At 44.3% G+C, this 18,926-nt stretch overlaps 2 protein-coding genes across 3 annotated transcripts; one reads left to right on the top strand and one right to left on the bottom strand.

The window, feature by feature from the left end:
* Positions 1-1,261: 1,261 nt before the first annotated feature.
* LOC109644563 (aquaporin-11-like) lies at positions 1,262-3,804 on the top strand. Its single transcript, XM_020109968.2, has 3 exons — positions 1,262-1,987; positions 2,482-2,598; positions 3,105-3,804. Exons 1-3 carry the CDS (start codon positions 1,399-1,401, stop codon positions 3,203-3,205), a joined length of 807 nt encoding a protein of 268 aa, XP_019965527.1. The 5' UTR covers positions 1,262-1,398; the 3' UTR covers positions 3,206-3,804.
* A 1,022-nt stretch (positions 3,805-4,826) lies between these two features.
* rsf1b.1 (remodeling and spacing factor 1b, tandem duplicate 1) lies at positions 4,827-18,783 on the bottom strand. 2 transcript variants are annotated; one of them, XM_020105112.2, is made up of 16 exons: positions 18,407-18,783; positions 16,198-16,289; positions 15,900-15,992; positions 15,241-15,446; positions 14,982-15,094; positions 12,022-14,621; positions 11,596-11,874; positions 11,305-11,409; positions 11,132-11,211; positions 10,727-10,781; positions 10,535-10,647; positions 10,057-10,124; positions 9,489-9,738; positions 9,181-9,404; positions 8,907-9,086; positions 4,827-8,819 (listed from the first exon to the last, which is right to left on the bottom strand). In XM_020105112.2, the coding sequence occupies exons 1-16, from the start codon at positions 18,558-18,560 to the stop codon at positions 8,275-8,277; spliced, it is 5,157 nt and encodes a 1,718-aa protein (XP_019960671.2). In that variant the 5' UTR covers positions 18,561-18,783; the 3' UTR covers positions 4,827-8,274. The 2 variants fall into 2 exon arrangements, with proteins under 2 accessions (XP_019960671.2, XP_019960672.2); XM_020105113.2 differs by having other exon boundaries at positions 9,489-9,708.
* Between the last annotated feature and the right edge of the window lie 143 nt (positions 18,784-18,926).

The raw sequence follows: 18,926 nt of genomic DNA, 5'->3' as shown, positions 1-18,926 counted from the left end.
AGTAAACACAGACTGAGAACTCCACCAACACAAACCACCCAAACACTTAAACGCTTAAAGTCAATAAAGTATGTAAATATAAAGTCAATATAAAGTATGTAAATATAAAGGGCCCATTTTAGGATAAAGAAAACAACAATTTGTACAATGCAGATGAAACATCACTAAGATTATTTTATAGTTATCTTACACGCTGAGCCTTGGAGTTCTCAAAAACCTAGTACATAGTACAACATAGTACACAGTCAAAGGGTACAAGGTGGATCAGATGATTAGTTTGTCATATACAAGTTCAAGAGTGAAGCCTTTAAAAATAAACACCTCCATCTTCCAAAATAAAACACCAAGCTGTTCAAGAATGAAGTAGACTTCAGCGTATATATTATTTTCTTTATTGATACCACCTACATTTATATGATATATACAGCGGGGAGACAGTATCACACTTACAAACTGGCTTTGACTAAATGGGAAAAAATATTCACCCACCAAATAAAATTGTAAAAGTTAGAGACTATTTAAAGATGGACGACACATCTGCACCTCCGTGCACTTTACAGGAATGAAGCCAAAGTTCTTATTATGAAAATACAATAAGAACTCCGCCATCTTGCAGCAAATACGTCGTTTGAGGTCAGAATCTTACTGAAACAATTAGAGCGAGATGAAAAGTACCTTTAAATGACGTGTGGTTGACATTTTAGTGTGGTCCACGTCCCATCTGCAAACATGGGGGAGGCTGGGTTTATTGACTATATTTCAGCCAGCCACCAGGGGGCAATCAAGATGCTTTGGCTTCACTTTTAGGGATCTGTCAGAGACACGTGATCTTTGAAGGAGAGCAGAAAACAACTACTGCAAAAATATAAATACATGTTTAGACCAAAAGGGTGAAACAATAGCCCCCCCCCCCCCCCCCCCCTCTGTATACATTATATATATTATACATATTAAACATATATTCAACTAGCTCAGTCAGTACAGACTGAAAAAAACAAAGACAACATTCTCTGTCTTTTAAACAATTTAATGAATTCTACCTCAGTGATTTATTTGTTGTTTCGTTTCCTCCATCTCAAAACAAAGGAGGTGGATGGAATTTAATTTGTAGTGTTGAACATGTATATTTAATAGCGACAGCTCTGTGCATGGATCATCATAACTGTTCTTTTATTTAAGTTTTTTAGTTGTGAATCTTTTTAATAAACAGGAAATAGAATTAGATCAACTACCGTGCTTTTATTTTGAAAGCCGGCCCTCCTTGTTGCACGGTGTGCAGCTTGACCTTCCGGCCCCGGAGACAGCGGGGAGCTGAAGTAAACTTCCCCGCGTCAGGAGGAGCTCAGCCCGGCTGCAGGTCCAACGAACCGTGGGTCTGACGCCGAACACCGCGGAGCAATGACCGACCTGTGGGTGTCCCTGGCGGTGCTGGGGGTCGCGGTGCTCCTCAGCGAGTCGACCCGGCGGAGTGCGGCTCTCCTCCCCGGAGTTTACCGGGTTTACCTGCTGGAGGCGGCGTCCACCTTCCAGCTCTGCGGCTGCTGCCACGAGCTCAAGCTGCTGGGGGAGTCGGGCCGCCTGGAGCTGCCGGTCGGCCTCACCATCACCTACACCATGACCGTCATACACCTCCTAACTTTCCGCGGCTCCACGTGTAACCCCAGCGGGGTTTTGGAGGGCTTCTGCCGGGGAAGCAGCTCCGGGAAGGCGGCTTCGCTCCTCATACTCTGCCAGTTCGGAGCCGCCGTCGCCGCGCAGCACTTCGCCGCCGCGGTGTGGTCCCTGGGTCTGTCCGACCTCCACCTCCGGCACCAGAAGTTCGGCTACAGGTGCTTCGACCCGCTCGGCGGGACGGTGCTGGAGGCCGCGGCCGTGGAGCTGGTCTGCGCCTTCATGGTTCAGGCTTTGGCCGCACATGTGCACCGAGTTCAGGAGAAACTCCGGGTTCACTGCTTCGCTGCGGTCATCACGGCTCTGGTCTATACAGGTGGGTCATTAAAGTTATGATATATGATATATATGTTAGAATATGTATTTTATAATATGGTATATTATATATTCTATAGTATATGTTAGAATATATATTTTATAGTATATGTTAGAATATATATTTTATAATACATGTTAGAATATATATTTTATAGTATATGTTAGAATATATATTTTATAGTATATGTTAGAATATATATTTTATAGTATATGTTAGAATATATATTTTATAATATGGTATATTATATATTCTATATGTATTATATATGTTAGAGCATATGTTAGAAGTTTATAATTTATACTGCAACCAGCCACCAGGGGGCAATTAAGATAGTCTGGCTTCACTTTTGCGGAGCGGTCACGTCGTCCATCTTTATTTTCAGTCCATGGGTCCTTGAACCGAATTATCGGATCTTCGTCAGAGAATCCGTCAGATAGATTTTCTCTTGTATTTCAGAAATGACTCTCTGCTGTTTTCCTCCGTCCCTGCAGGTGGCAGTATTTCAGGAGCAGTTTTCAACCCCGTCCTGGCGTTTTCCATCCAGTTCCCCTGCAGCGGACACACGTACCTGGAGTACTGCTTCATCTACTGGCTGGGGCCGATGTTCGGTAAGAGGCCGCAGATCGTTCCCCGTCTCACACTCGGAGATTTTTGCATCATCTTCATTAAAAACATCCTGAAACTCTCACGAATACAGATACTGAACAATCGCAGCATCCAGCTCTGATGGTTCGTTAGAATAAACAAGTCGAATAGAAAATAAACAGCATCATAAATTACACTAAAACACATTCTGCAGCTGAGAGCAGTAACTCAAAGTTTTCTGTCAGCACAAAAGTCAGTTCTACTTCAAATAGATGAAGCGTGATTTTATTTTAAGTTTCTGACTGAATGTAAAAAGTAGTTTTTCATTTAATGTGTATTTTGCCTTTTTAGTTTTGAGGTTTAGTTTAATTTATTGGGCCCGTGTGTCTCGTCCACTAACACGGAGGAGGGAGGGATTATGACCTGTACTGCAGTCAGACACTAGGGGGCGATCGGGACACTTTGGCTCTATGGAAGCTGTGGTGTCGTCCATCCTGACTCACTGTGTTCTCTCCTCCTGTGGTTCCAGGTGTGGCGAGCTGCGTCCTGCTGTTCGAGAACATTATTCCGTTCCTCTCTGGAAAAACCACCGTCGAGGTCCCTGCTGCTCAGAAACAGAAAACACAGTAGCAGCGATGGCAGAAGTTTTTATTTTCCAGGCGTCGTCGTTAACGTCCGGCAGCACAAACTGTTTGATACCAGTTCAGTTAAAGGTACTGACAGTTTAGACACTCACAACATTTGAACACTTTATCTCATATGAATGACAGAGCACAAAGGGTTGAACGGTTTGTGTTGAGTTTGATTTTGTCACACAATCGTTCTACACTTAACTTAAACTTTAAGAAAACTGTATTTCACTGTTAGTTTTCCGTCTTAAGTTTGAAAGACCAAAAACTTTTCCTGTTGAATCTTTGTTTTCCTGCTTCAGTCATGTTTGACACCTGCACTCTTTACACTGATGAAGGGTCAGAAGTGAACCTGCTGTGATATTTGCATGAGTTTAATTAATACGATTTATTTTCATTATATATTTTTAGGGTAATTTCCGTTTTTTTTTTCCCACTGGATTAATTTTTCTTCGCCCTCGACTCGTCTGTTTCTCTGTGAAGGATCTTTTCGGTCTTTAAATACCTCGACGGTCTGGATGTTCATGATAAATTAAATTTCTGGGATTAAGACTTGATGAATATTTTTAAAATGTGAATAAACGTTGATTTTCTCTCATATTTCTGAGTCAGCAAAATTAACATGTGACAAAATGTAGAGTATTGTTTGATAACAGGTTTGTAAAGTGTTGTAATTTAAATGCTTTCTAAAATCTGATATTTAAAAAATATTAATATTTTTAATTAAAAACTTCACTTTCTAAAACTTTTCTGGTGTTCACACTGTTTGATTTAAAACTTTAAACTTTCTGTGGAGGTTTGAATAATCCCAAAACAGAGAGAGCTCATAAAACCCAGCTCCCCTGCAGCTGCTGCTACTTTGACCTTTACGCGGTCGGTTACACAACGTGACCTTTGACCCCCCCCCGTCCCCACGCTGACTCAGCAGAAATAACATTCAACACTTAAAGGACATTAGTTCAACTGATTAACACGGACGAGTCAGGAGGTCGCTCTCGTCTCCATGAAAACTGCAACAGGCTGAAATAATTATAAATCTGATTCTAGTTTCAATGAGAAAATCATTTCCTCACTTTTCTGTCTTTATTCAGAAGCTGCTGAAGTTCGACTCTTATTTTCTACTTTAACTCCAAACATCCGTCTCTTCGAAATCATGACGCATCTGTAACTGATCGATAATTAATATTTTATACGTATGGAAAGTCTGAGAACTTTGACCCATTCATCTCAATGGGAAACATCTCAGACCCTTGAACCCTTGTGTGAAATATATAAATGATTTATAGCTTTGTTACTGTGAGTATTTTATAACGTTATAGTTTCAACATTTAGCTCAAAACATCACTATTCATTATTCTTTATGATAAAAAAAAAAAGTTCCTATATTTGTTTATTGGTCGAATTATAGACAGGAAATAAAATGATGTTATCAATGTTATCAAACCCTCATTACTAAGAAATGTCACTGAGGTTTGATATTTGTTCACTTGAACCATGAACTAAATAAAAAGAAAACAAAAACACGACCAAATACACAGAACTTAAATTACCAAAATTTTTTTGAACATAAAATTTAAACATTAAAGCGAATTCTGCTCCAACAGTCCGACCAGAGAATGACGTGAGGCTTCAAACCCATTTTATTATGACAAATGTACAAGATCAGATTCATAAGAAATAACGGTAAAGTTAACAAAACGATCAGACAAAACACCAACGACCAGTCGACTGGGGTCTGTACACAGTGGACAGGGCGTCTCTCCTCCCACACTCGTCATGAGGTAAATAGGAAAACTCTGTGAACACTTCTCGTCATTGAAACCGACTTCCACCCTCAACCCCGTCGCAGCCTTTAAATTTCACTCCGCTCCTCCTCTTCCTGTGCTACGGGTTATTTCATAACCTCCAGATACGTGTGAATACATTCTGCTTATAAACAGGGTTAAAATTACAGACGACCACATTCCTGCTCTCTGACTCCGCCCACCGGAACACACACTTCTCATCTGTAGAGCTGCTATATTCTGTCCCACTAAAATCTAAAGAGCTAAATATCGCGTATAGAAGTTTCGTCTTGGAAGTCACGTTGAGGCCGCGGCCGGTATCAGACCGCTGTGATAAATAGAGTGGTTCATCCTCTGAAGACCATGCTGAGACTAATTTACAAAATATTTTACATTTCCTCTCGTGGATCAGATTCCCACTCCCCCGATTATCTTCTACGATAAGTTCCCGGGCTCCTCGAGCGTCTGGGACACGCCTTTTTAGTTTAGTGCATGCTTCGCTACGTGTCGTCTACTTCACGAGGCCTTCAGCGCTAATGCAACACGGTCGGGGGGGGGGGGGTGACAGACATCTTTTAAAACATGCCGAAGTTTTCTGGTTTTGTTACAAAAAAGAAAAAAGCAGAGTTGTGCCAATATAAGTTCCCTACAAAAGAAAACTATTAGAAACTCATGCAATCCCAATAGAATTGCCTGATATATTTCCCCCCCAAGGATTTTAAAAAGATGCCTCTAAATATATTACAGCAAAAAACTACAGATATACACACAGACTGGTTCCAGCAGAGGTCAGTGAATCATTGGCGTGTTTCTCTTTTCTGTCACATTTCCGCTGCGTCCACACGCTGCTGCGTCCCAAAGCTTCGAAAAAACGAATTATTCCATTAACGCGTTTTTAATTTTTCACAATCTTGGAGGGTTGAGGTTGGCCGGTCATCGCAACCTGAACCAAACGACAACTCAAGATTATGAAAATAGAAGATTTGGATAGAAACTTATTTTGTACATAGGAAGATTCCCGGGGGGAGTGAAACTGAAAAATGAAAATAAAGAGGGTTGTTTTGGAGCTGAGTGTTATTTTAGTTCATGAAAACCAGCCGTCTGCAGGTTTCTGAACCTTCTATGAACAATGTACAACGGGAATAAGACACTTTACATTTCAGACAGAGACGACAACATATAAATGTTAAGATATACAAAAAATACATCGTTAAAAAAATAATAATCACAAAAGTTAACATGGATGTTATAAGAGGAAACTAGACTAGATCTGAGGATCTGGAGGGATGACAGTCAGATTCTGTTTTACACAAACAAACCGGGAGCTCAACACTGAAGTCAGCGCACGTAGTTAAAATAATTATATATGATTAACAGTATACAAAAGCTACTCTAACATTCAACAAACAAGAGGGAGCTGAGAACTGAAGGCTGGTCAACTGGTTGGTCTCATATTCACACCTTCATGGTTGAATATATACGTTTTAACACTTAGAAAAATACGGGAACAACGTGTTCGTCTTCCACACACACACTCATTTGAACATCAGCGACTCCAGACGACACGATTATCCATTTTCCTGAATAATGTCGTCTTAAAAAAGCTTTTCGCACATTTAAAAGTTTGACATTTTGGGTTATTGACTTCCTGTGGGAGATATAAGATGAGAAAACTGATACCACTCTTTTATCTGAGAGTTAAATATGAAGCTGCGCCCCCGACGTCCGTTAATCTACACGCTACAGCTGCTCGGATGATTCTGCACACAACTGCAGAAATTGATTCGATGCTTTTTTCCGTTTCTTCACTTTGGTTTTTGTGAGAAATCGACAAACACGATTAAACACGATGATCACTGAGGTTAAGAGATTTTTCAACACGGGTAAAAACACAGAATTAAATATTCAATTGCAGAATCACAACGAGCAAACGTTCTCTGAAATACTTCTGTTAGAGCTACGGTCACTTTTTTTCAGTCTTAACATCTGAACAGTTCAGCAGCAGGAGGCCGATGGTTCACGTTCAGAGGCCGACGATGAGAAACGACTTCATTTGTTTTGATTGTTTCTGGTTAAATTCATTATTAGAAGTCTTTGTTGATGAGAGTGGTCTCTGAGGACAAACTACACGTGAAAGTCAGAATCGTGTTTGCTCAGCAGACCACAAATAGAAACTGACGGGGGCCGGGAGCCGACACGCTCGGTCTGATTATCACCTGTGTTCAAGAACAGGTTCAGGAAGCAGGGGATCATGGGTAATATCCGACCAGCTGTGTTTCAGATTAGTCAGATCTTCACTCAACACATCGATAGACTTTGTTTTTCTGTCTACGTGGAATCCACCTCAAGCCCAACAGGATCAATCACCACATGAAGCCTGCAGAGGGCGCTGCTGCTCGAAGTCACAAAGTCACAGTGTTGCGTTAAATGTGAAAATTTGACGTTTAAACTCATATTTACGTCTGGTTAGCATCCGTCCAAACAAACGGTTGCCCCCATCTTAACAACATCACGGGCTCAGCGCAGCACTATTAGCTACTGTTAGCATAGCACGGTCCTCTCTCTGGTCCGACCAGTGGAAAAGTACCTTCTTTGTACCGCATCAAAAGTAATTCGAGTCTGTGTGCTAAGCTAACAGCTGCTAGCCTCACATTAAACTGACGGACATGAGCGTGGTATCGATCTCCTTCATCTGATAAGCTCATTGTTTAAAAGTGGAACCTTGCAGAGGTAAAATTCTAAAACCACATTTCATGTTTGATGCCAAGAACGTCACATAATTCACAGAATGATTTTCCTTCACTTCAGTCGATCAGAAAAATCTTCAGCGGTTTTTAACACGAACAGTTTCAGTGCCAGGTTTCCCGGCGCGTCGTTGGGTCACGGAGCTGAATTTGTCGAAGTCTTGGACGTGGGAATAAAAAACAGAAAACAGGACGACGTGACGGGAGAAATGACGAGTGACACATTCTTACAGGAAGTGGTTTGGCAGTGGAGCTGGACGAAGTGGTTGGGGGGAGGGGGGGGGGGTCTGCAGGTAAGATGATTGTTACCACATGAATGAGACTTGAGTCGCTGCCCTTACTCGTTATTGTTCAGTCCCACAGGGACAGACTGGCGACAAAGATCCAGTTCTTACTGCGGCGGAGGTTTCTGAGAGTCAAGCTCCACGGGACACGAGTAAAAAGGACGAGGACGTGTTGGTGGGGGGGGAATAATAAAGTTAAGCAATATAAAAATACAATACCACAAAAAAATGAAACAGTACACCATTTTTTGTTTTTTTTTACAATTGTTCGTTATTGCAGACGTAGTCCACTAGGTCTGTGACTCCTAACAGGTCATCTTCGTCATCCTCCTGCGCCGCCATCTCCTGGCCAACCAGGCCGTTCGGTGCGATGGCAGTTGCCGGCGCTGCGCTGATGTTTTTGGGTGGCTCCAGTTGGGGGAGGGGCCCTGGAGCAGGAGCAGCGGGTTGGCTGACGACGCCCTCGGCGTTCTTTGCCGGGCTCTGTCCGTTGGTGGGTGGCAACTCCACCGCGTTGCAGTCCGATGGATTTGTTCCCTTTGATTCCTCCTCTGTTTTATTCTCCTTTGGTTTCTCCTCCTCTTCCTCATCGTCCGAATCGATGCGGTTCACCCGTTTGCGGACGGGGCGATCCTCCTCCGACGAGTCGTCCGATGAGTCGTCCGACGAGTCGTCTTCAGATGCTCTCCTGCGCTTTAGTGCAAGACGTCGGCGACGCTGCCGCGAGTCTTCCTCCGAGGAGTCGGCTCTTCTCTTCACCCTCCGATCCCTCGGTTCCTCTTCAGAGTCTCTGGAGAAACTCGCTAGAAACAGAAAACAAGGAACACCTTTAAAATCACTTCTTCTGGAACAGCGTGGTTCTATAAGTGTCCTGCGTGTCTCTGACTGACCTTCACTCTCCGAACTGTCCTGGCGATGTCTGGGTTTTATTTTCGCCCGCTTGGGTCCGGCCTGAGAGCCCTCGGACTCCGACGTCTCACAGTAGTTCACCTGCTTCTTCTGACTCCGCCGAGACCGCCGTCGACTCATATCAAGATCACTGTCGCTGAACTCACTGGAGCCTTCAGTCGCTGGACAAAAACACACAGAGCAAAAATAATGAGTGACAAATGTAAAGAGACAGCCCCTCTCCAGATAGAATCACTGTAAAATATAACCATCTACCCATTTCATCTTCCTCGTCCTCATCCGTCTCTTCCTCTTCATCGTCTGAGTACCCTCTCGGTCTCCGCCGCTTTCGGGAGCTCCGTCGTCGTTTCAGTGGCTTCCTGCTCCGCGAAGAAGTGTGACGCCTCCCGCTGCCGTTGCTGCCAAAGTCGCTGTTGTTGGAGTCCGCCTCCAGCTCTGCCTCCGACTCGTTCTCCGAGACGACGAATTCTTCTTCTGAGCTGCATCCACAGAAAAACAAACATGTTCAGAAAACAGGAAAAACTCGTTTGAGGTCAAGCTGCGGCGCGAGCACGGTTTCGTACCTTTCACTGAGGCGAAACTCTTCCTCGCTCTCCTCCTCGTCCACGGTGCTGTCACTGTCCAGGTCATTGAGTCGCCGGCGTTTTTTCTTGCGCTGAGCGGAGCTGATTCGTGGCGGGCGGCCGTTCTCCTTATTCTCCTCATCCGCTTGAAGGATGACGGACATATCCTTTCCTCTGTGGCCTCCTGTGATGTTGGCCATGTCTTTACCCCGACCGGCTCCTGCAGACAACCGACACCCGTCATCAACACCTTAACGAGCAGCAAAGGTCCGCAGGTTGGAGCAGAAATCAAGATTCAGTACATGGAACACTCAACTAGTTAGTCAGCAGGATTACGCAAAAAAAACGACTGAACCCAACTTTCATGAAACGTGGCAGAAACATTTTTCTGGGTTCTCTACATCGTGAGACAGGAAGTTATTTGACAATGTCCTTGATCTCTCAGATGAAAGACATGTTTAGGGGACTGATATGAGTGATGGGTGCAGATCCAAACTTAAATCTGAACGTTAGATCTGAACGTACATGTGGTTTCATTGTAGATTTTAAATCATTTAAGTCTTCCTACCTCCACCCTCGGCCTCTTTGATGTCTTCCTCGATTGCCTCCTCGATCGCCTCGTCAAATTCATCAAATCTGCAAAATGAACATTAGCACACGTGAATCACATTTGATCACATTGTTCCCGGATATCAAACTCACTATTAGATACTGACTGAACCAACAGCTGATTTACTCCGAGTGAAAAGAAAACATCACTAGTTAAACAAGGAGCAGACAGGACACAGACTCCCCCTGCAGGAGGAACTGATGTGTCAGTGTTAAGGATCAAACACTTTCTCCTCAACGCTTCAGTGTCTCAAGTTAGAAGAACACACGTATTTATAACTTATTGAATTTGATCCTAATTTTACATTTCCAACAATTTCTTCTTCCCGTGTCTCTGAAATACACAAGAACCAATAAAATCTCAGCTGAGCGTTAAAATCCAAACAAAACAAAAACGGAACAACTGACGTCCCTCATGTCTCAGTCAGAGCACAAACCTGTAGCTGATATTTTTCTTTGTCCTCGTTGACCTTCGTCCCCAGCTCTTACTCCTCTTCACTTCTTTCTTCTCTTTGATTACGATCTCTGGTTTTTCCTCCTCCACCTCCACCTGCGGGAGCGACACCGGGTGTTTTAATGATTCAAACGCCAACAGGTGAAATATTTGACTGTGTAAACTCTGTACTTACTGAGGGCGCGATGATGTTTTCGACACTGATTCCAACATAAATAAGACGCTCCTTCCTGAGGGAGACACACGAAAAACACTGAGTGATTCATTCTCATTAGAATATAATAAATATATTCTAACCGGACCTTGCAAACGTTTTAGAATCTGCTTTTAAAATAATTTGAATATTTATTTTTACTTTGAGAGAAAGACGGAAAAAAAAGAAAAGTAATTCCAACTTTAGTCGTCTGGTGACATCAGATTTATCTTTCAACTTCTTTAAATATAAGATTTAACTTTAAGTTGAGATTTCAAGACACGACAAACAAGAACTAAACATTTTATGAACAGGTTGGATTTTGGAGCAGTTGGGAATCCTTGTGAACTAATTTTTGATCGACAGATAAAAACCCTGACGTCTCACCGTCTCTCAGCTCGTTCCTTCTTCTTCAAGGAAGCGTCCAGGTTTTGAAGCTGTTCTTCCAGTTTCTCACAGAGCAGCTTCTACACGGGGGGATAAAGATTACAACGTCAAAGCCGTGTTTCCATTTGGTTTAAGTTTGATTGGCTGAGCTCAGAGCCTCGACCGGTACGTACATGTTGACAGGGTGGACAGAACCATTCTCCGTCGGGGATGATCATGAGGGGAGGCCTGAGACACGCGGTGTGGTAGCCGCTGTCGCACGAATCACACAACAAGATCTACAGAGCAGATATGAACAGGTGTCATCAGCAAATCTCAGGTTATTACAAAGTTATTAGACTTTAAAACATTTGTCTTCGTCCACTTTCTCTTGATTTTACAACTTTACACCGTTTCTTCTTTCTCTAACTTCTCTCTGAAAGCTGCTAATGAATCGAACCACTGGAGATCCTGTGGGTACCAACCAGCTCCGGGTGATTTGGAAGACCACAGTGTTTGCAGGGGTCGTCGTTCGGAGGCAGGTCGTCGTCCGAGGACGTCGAGGAGTCCGAGCTCCGTCTTTCTCGGTTTCGGTTCCGCCTCCTTTTGCTCCGCTCCACCTTGTAGTCTTCGTCGCTGTCGTCCTCCTCCTCGCTGTCGTCCTCGCTGGATTCCTCGCCGCTGTTTTCGTCCTCGTCTTCGGAGCTTTTCTTTTTGCGGCGCGTTCGAGTGTTCGACCACCGAACCTTCCGTCTCTTTCTCCCCTTCAAAACAAACACGGTGATTTGTAAAAGTTTAATAATCTTGTGAATCACTGCAGATCTTTCTGAAATGTTTTATTTCGGTATCAGCCCCAAAAAATCCATATGGGTTGAGCTGTGGTGAATATCGCCACCTGGTGGAAGTCTTACCTTTGGTTTGGGCTGACCCTCCTGATCGACCTTCTTCTCTCTCGGTTTCTTCTGGACGACCTTCACCACCTCTTCCTCTTCCTCACCCTGGTCTTTCTCTTTCTCCGCCGTGTCGTCCTCTTCTTTCTCTGCTGGCTGAGCAGCCTGCGATTTCTCGATCTTCCTGTCGTGGCTCTCCACCGCCTTCGCCGTCGGTCTGGAGATCCTCGGCGATCTCCGGAGAGATCTCCCCGTGTTGGTGTCGGACTCCGAGTCCCCTTGCGTCTCCTCTCTCTTCAGTTCAGCTTTCCTTCGATGGGCCGGACGCTTGCGTTTCCGGCGAACAGCCGCCTCCCGGACGTCAGCTGGAGCCTCACTGCCGTTCGCCACCTCCTTCTTTGTGTTTGAATCCTCCTCTTCACTTTTGCTTTTACTTTCCTCGTCTGTGGGTTTATCGGTTGACGGTTCTTTTCTTGGATGAGCCGGCTTTTCAGATCCAGTCGAGGATTCGGCTTCAGCTTCTTTGCTTTCAGATTTCTCCAGTTTGGCTGATTTTTCCTTTTCTTTATGCGCCTGTTTCTTCTCCTTTACTTGATCGAGTTTTGAAGGTTCGTCTATCGTAGAATCCTCTTTACTGTCTTTGTCTTGACTGAGGTTTTTCTCTGTGTCGTTTGTGATCTTTTCACCGTCTGTGTCTTTTCCACCACCCTTGTCAGAACCAGATTTAGTTTCCGGTGACGGCTGCTCTGTCTCTATTGGTTTCGACGGTTCTTCAGACTCTTTTTCGTCTTTGTTGAGCTTTTCATCCGTTTCTGCGGAGACGTCCGTCGTCTCGACAGGACTGGACGGTTTATCTTTTCCTTCAGACGTTCCCACTTTTGTTTTATGTTCAACAGAGTTCGTCTTAGTCTCGTCATCCTCTTGTGGACTTGTCAGATCCCGTTTAACGGCCGCTGCCTCGACCTCCATGGGCTCTGACGTGGAGTCGCTTATCTTGGTAACATCATGGATCGTATTGTCTTCACAGTTGACAGTTTTCTTTGTGTCCTGCAGCTTCTCTGTCTCGTCGAGCTTTTCCGAGGCTGCGCTGGTTTCCTCTGGAGTCGTCTCAGCGTCTGTTGCACTCGGCTGCTTCTCGGCCGGTTTGCATGATTCTGATTTCTCAACCGTTTTGATAACGGAGGACTCTGCGCTCTCCTTGACGTCGGGCGTTTCCTCTGATGTTTTAATGACAGTAGAAGTTTGTGTGACTTCTTGAGCTTCTGCGTCGTCACCGTCTTTTACCGTTTCTGTCTTTTTAATGATGGACGCTGTGGTTTCAGAATCGTCAGGTTTCTTTGGAGGATCTTTGTCGGTCGACTGCGTCTCTGTTGTTTTGATGACTCCTGACGTCTCTTTGTCGGATTTCTCTGTGTTGGTCTCAGATGTTGTGGATTCTTCAGCATCTTTATCGCTCACTGTCGGCTTCACGTTTTCTGTTCTGTTTGATGTCTCTGTTTCGTCAGTCGGACTCGACTCTGATGCTTCTGCACAGGATGGTTTCTCCTTTGAATCTTTTGATTCTGGGTCTTTGGACGCGGCTTCATGATTTAGATTTAGTTTCTCTGACTCATCGGTTGTTAATGTTTTATCAGTTTCCTTTAATGACGCCGTCTCGTCTGGAGCAGAAGACTCTTCTGCATCGGCTGTGCTCTCTTTCGTTTTCTCACACTCTTTGTGATTAGACGACTCCTCCGCTGCATTATTTACATCTTTAGGTAAAGGTGGTGATTCATTTGGTGGAGGTGGAGGAGGAGGAGGAGACTCGTGCACTTCTTTCTTTTCCGTTAAGGCGTCACTTTCCTTTTCCAGATTTTTCTTATCCGAGTTTTCTTGGTGCAATACGACCTCCTCCGTAACCTTTGCACTGCCAGCTTCATCGTTTTTATCTTTCTCCTCCTTCTCTGTGGACGTGGAGTCGTTTTCTCTCGCTTTTACCGATTTACCCACGGAAGGTTCCGTCATCTGTTCTTTGTCGGCTGCGACATCTTTTAGAGCCTCGCTCAGACTCTGGAGATCCTTCTCTGACTCTGGTTTGATTTCACCGTTAACGTGCTCGTTTACACTCTGTGTTTTCGTTGTCTGTTCAGCAGCAGCGTCGCCTTTAGGAGCGTCTCGCACCTGGTGCACAGACGGCGTTTGCACCGTGTTGCAGCTGTTTTTATCAAAGTCTTCACAGAACTTCATTCCTCTCTTCTTCAGGGGGATTTTGGCCTGCTGGTCGTTCTTCAGTTGAATCTCCTCTGCGCCGTTCCTCTTCACCTCCTCGCCCTTTTCTGCCTTCACTGATAAACATGACGTTACAGAGGCCGGTTCACTCGGCGCTGTTTTAGCGTCCGTCACCTCCATCGGCTCTTCTTTGATGCTCTGGGCTTTTGTACCAATGTTTTCTGAAAGAAGTTCTGCTTCACCTTTGCTTTCGATGGTGCCATTGAGAGATTTGACCTCAGAAGCTTCTGACTTCAAGTTTTCTTTCTGTGTTTCTTTCTCATTGTTCTCCGTCTTTGGTGAGGCCGGGCGTGCAGCTTTGTTGGAGTCTTTGTTGTCTTCATCTGAACTACTGTCAGTCTTTTTAACTTCACCTGGAATATAAAAGGGAAATGATCAGATGAGATGTTCAGGGAGATCACCTGCTTGCTTTATTTTCATTTCTTAGTTCATAAACTCTGAAGCTGCTTTCAGACATGCACTGAAGTCCGGATATTATTCCCTGAAATGTTCCAGAGGTGCTGCACGGAAATGTTTGAGTCGGTTGCTCTTGATATTTTCTGTAACTTTTTCTTCCAGCCCACATGTCACATGTCTGAAAAACGTCTGAGTGAGCGAATGTGAAGATGAAGCAGGAAAACGCCCGGAGAATTCACAGCGAGCGAGTTGACAAGTCGACGAAAACCACCGACATGCTTTGGAATATAAAGACGGTTTAAACATCAAACCTTTACCTTCTTTGTCACCGTCTGGTTGGTTTTCCTTTTTTAACGCGTCCCTTTTCAACAGCTCGGGGTCGATCTGCGTCTTCAGCAGAGCCACAACCTCGGCCAAGTCATTTCTTTCTCTGCAGGGAGAAAAGTAAAGGTTCGTTTTCACAGTGAATAACTGCAGCTGGTTCATACAGACACTCGATGCTGCATTAGCATTTCGATTTCATTTCGTGCTTCCTGCAGCATATTTTTCCAATTAAAATAACTTTTGCTTGTTTACCTGACGATGCACTTCCACGAGGACCCGTCCAAGTCGTCCTGCTCCTCAATATAAACACGCACGTTGTCGTCTTGGTCCAGCTGAAACCAGTACATCTGACCGTCTTTGTCTCGGCCGATCGGCTGCAGCCGCATTTTATCTGGGTCCTCCTCGTTGATGGCGGTTTTGAACTTGACATTTTCATCAAACTGACACTCACACAAATACTGGAGAGAGAAGAAAGACACAGAATGATGAATAACAACAGTTATCACAGGACGTACATGACATCATTCTTTTTTTTGAGCTCTGCGGGTAAATATTGATTCTATAGCTCTAGGATTCAGAGCAGCTTCGAAGCAAAGAGGCAGAGGTGCTTCAAGATTAGATCCTGAGAAGGTGTTAGTGCAGAAAAACAATTAATCTTATTATTTCCACTTATACAAGTAATCACAGAATCACTCTTTTTATTTAAGGAGGTGAGATTGTATCGGACAAAAACTATTTTTTGTGGATCATATTATGAAAAAGAAACTTTTTGGGGTCCAAACTTCACTTAATGAACTCTTTCCAAAACTTTTCTCTTTGGAGCTGCAATAAAAAAATAAGCAGTAATTGTAGTGAGTGAATAAACCAGAACCTGCTGCTGTTTAAGAACAACAACTAAACAGTGTGCTCACTTTAAGTATTCCCGTCTTGCTCTCCAACGACATCTCCTTGTATCCTTTCTCCTCCAGTTCCCACGCCCATGTTGAGTTGAACTCTTGACAAACCTGCAGGAAAATAAGGGAATTTAACTTCGCTTTTACAAATGAAATGATTGAATCTACGTTTGTTTCAACACATCAGACAGAAATCGTCTCAGTGTTACAGGAACTGTTCGCAGGGTTTAAACCGACGGAGCGAGTGTCTCATGACGGTCTGAAGTATTTTTCACAATGTGTGTAATAAATATACAAACTGGAAGTTGACGTTTACCTTGACTAGATATTTCTCCCATCGGTCTGCTGACACCGACTTGCCGATCTTCCTCAGCAGCTTCACGTGAAGATCCACCAGCAGCTTCGGGACTGAGGAAACATTTGACAGACGAGGAGGTTTAGTGTCTAAAATCAATTTCAGATTTAAACTTGGCATCTGTCAACAGTTTTATCTGAGATCCGTAAAGTAACGTCTGAAACTGTAGCTGTGACTATTTTCACTCCAGTGTCTTCAACAGTTTCATTCTCATGTGTTTACATTTTAAAACTGAAACAAAACTATAATATATATACACACAATGTGAATAAAACTATAATATATATACAGAAAAACTTCAGGGCTGTGTTGAGAATATGTACAGGTTGATTTTCTGCTTTAATAAAAAAAAAGGAAAAGCACAGCGAGAGTTTTTGTGTCCATTCGTGAAGTTGGATGAATTTATAGAAATAATAATAATAATAGAAAAAAAACATCTCAAACCCATCGGACAACAGGTTAAAAAAGGTTTCCGGTGTGAAGCAGAGTGACGGTGTGAGCATCAGGTGAAACCAGATCTTATTTAGTTCTTAGAACGACTCACAAACGAGATCCGAACTAAAGCGGACGACTAACGTGCACGTAAACGTCTTGTATCATTAACAACAATCCAATTCACTTGTTTCAGTCTCATGTCCGGAGCTGCGTCACACTCGGGTCAGGTGACGTGAGCGTGAACTTTCAGTGACGTCATAACGAGCGGTCGCGTCTTGATGGAGAATCGAACCTTCACTTTGGACGAACCCTCTCTCGTATGTGATCACACGACCCAACGTGGCAGAGAGCTTTGAGTGAGTCAGACGTTCTAATGAAGACACCAGATTTAAAAGTATTTCAAACATTCTCCCATCCAGAACACGTCCGAACAGGATCGAGCTCCAGACCTGAAATCTGGATTATGTTATGAAGCAGAGCGTAAAAACTGATTCAGATGTTTGTGTAATTCAACACACACACACACACACACACACACACACACACACAGAGGACACTGCTGAAGCTTCTCTCCATGCAGAACAAACACATCTTCACATCTTCACCACAAAAACCACAAGATCTGTCAAAGATGAATCAAACCTGGATGAGATCAACGAGACTTTTCACATCAGTGGAGAAAAAACAACAAGGACAAGTTTGCAGGTTTTTCCTCATCGACACCCTGAAACTAGGTTTCACAGTTTTCTATTAAAAGACGAAGGAGCGCGTGAAACCACAAAATTAAAGTTCTGTTCATCTGCGGGAAAACAGTTTCAAAATAAAACCACGTTTCTCTGTCCACGCCACAGAAAACAGTTTTGTGAAGTTAAAGAGTTTGACCTTCGTGAAACCTGTTTCACTCCGGTATCAGATTCGGTGTGAAGTGATGACAAAGTGCGGTGAGATGAGCTGCGGGACAATCGACGCCTGCGCAAATCAACGCAACTTAATTAGAGAAATAGTCAAGTCCGACACAATCAGCGGCGCAAACGGAAGTCCACTGATTCTTAGGATAATTAAAAAGCTTCATTAGTGTCGGTTACACTTCAGAAAACGTGTGAAACTTCCAGACAACGTGTTGAGAAGCTGATGAAACACACAACAAAGAGATTCACGAGGATCATCGACAGATATACTGGTGTTTGAGGGGGGTATGGGGGTTTTGTTTTGAAAGCTCGGACCGGACGTGCTGTTGGTGGCGGGTAACTTCACACACTGAGCGAACCACTCCACGACAAAATGTTTTAAGTGTAAATAAAGTGCGGTTTCACGCCCGTCCCGCAAATCCACGCAACCGGCCACGCGACCCACGACGCGTTGCGGGGTTTCGACGCCTCCTCCCCCCTCCCCGCCGCTCACGCACCGTTGTGCGCGCACATCCTCCTCCTGTGTTGTGACGAGCTCCGGATAAAAGGAGCTGAGGAGAAAACGAGCCCGGTCCAAAAGCTGGAAAGTGACAGAAAGGCTCGACTCGCTCGGCGGCTTCGCCTCCGGATCATCGACGCACGAGCCACGCGTGTGTTTCCCACGCGGAGCCGCGGCGGGGGGACGCGGCGGGGCCACGGCGGAGAGGAGGAGAAGGTTAGAGAGCCACACAATAACACACGGCTAGCTAACCTAGCTGCTAGCCCGCTAGCACGGTACCATTATCGTACGAGCGGCGGTGAAGTGTGCGGGAGGCGGAGCGCGGTACCTGCGGCGGTGTCCTGCAGACATCGCTCCAGCTGCGGGAAGGTGAGCTCCGGCAGGTCCAGCAAGGCTCCGTACCGGTCGAGGAAGGAGCAGATTACGGCGTAATTCGGACACAAACCCGGGGAAGAACTCGCCGTTGCCGCCGAAGCAGCCATCTTTTCCACACCAGTGTTAAGCTAGCCGGAATCAACCCGGCTGCTTCCGGTGTTAACAAAATAAAACGTCGGACAAAAGAAGTAGTCATTTCTTAAACTGATGCTTAAAACGTGATAATTTACTAATCGTCAGATCTCATCTCAGTGTTTTATGTATTTGTTGGTTATATTTGTCCTGATTGACCTGAATCTGAGAAGGTATCAGACCAAATGAACCTGTGGGACTTTCTTATTCTTCCAATGAAAACTGTTGATGATATTTTGCATAATTCACCTGAATCAGAAAAGTGACTTAAGATGTAAAATGGAGCAAAAAGTAAACAACTGGCTCCTGAATCCTGGTGAAGCAGAAGTATAGTGTCATAA

This window comes from Paralichthys olivaceus, chromosome 15 (genome assembly GCF_024713975.1).
Source record: "Paralichthys olivaceus isolate ysfri-2021 chromosome 15, ASM2471397v2, whole genome shotgun sequence".
Classification (NCBI taxonomy): Eukaryota; Metazoa; Chordata; class Actinopteri; order Pleuronectiformes; family Paralichthyidae; genus Paralichthys; species Paralichthys olivaceus.
Note: the sequence above shows the minus strand (reverse complement) of the source record. Positions and strands in the feature narration are given on the sequence as shown.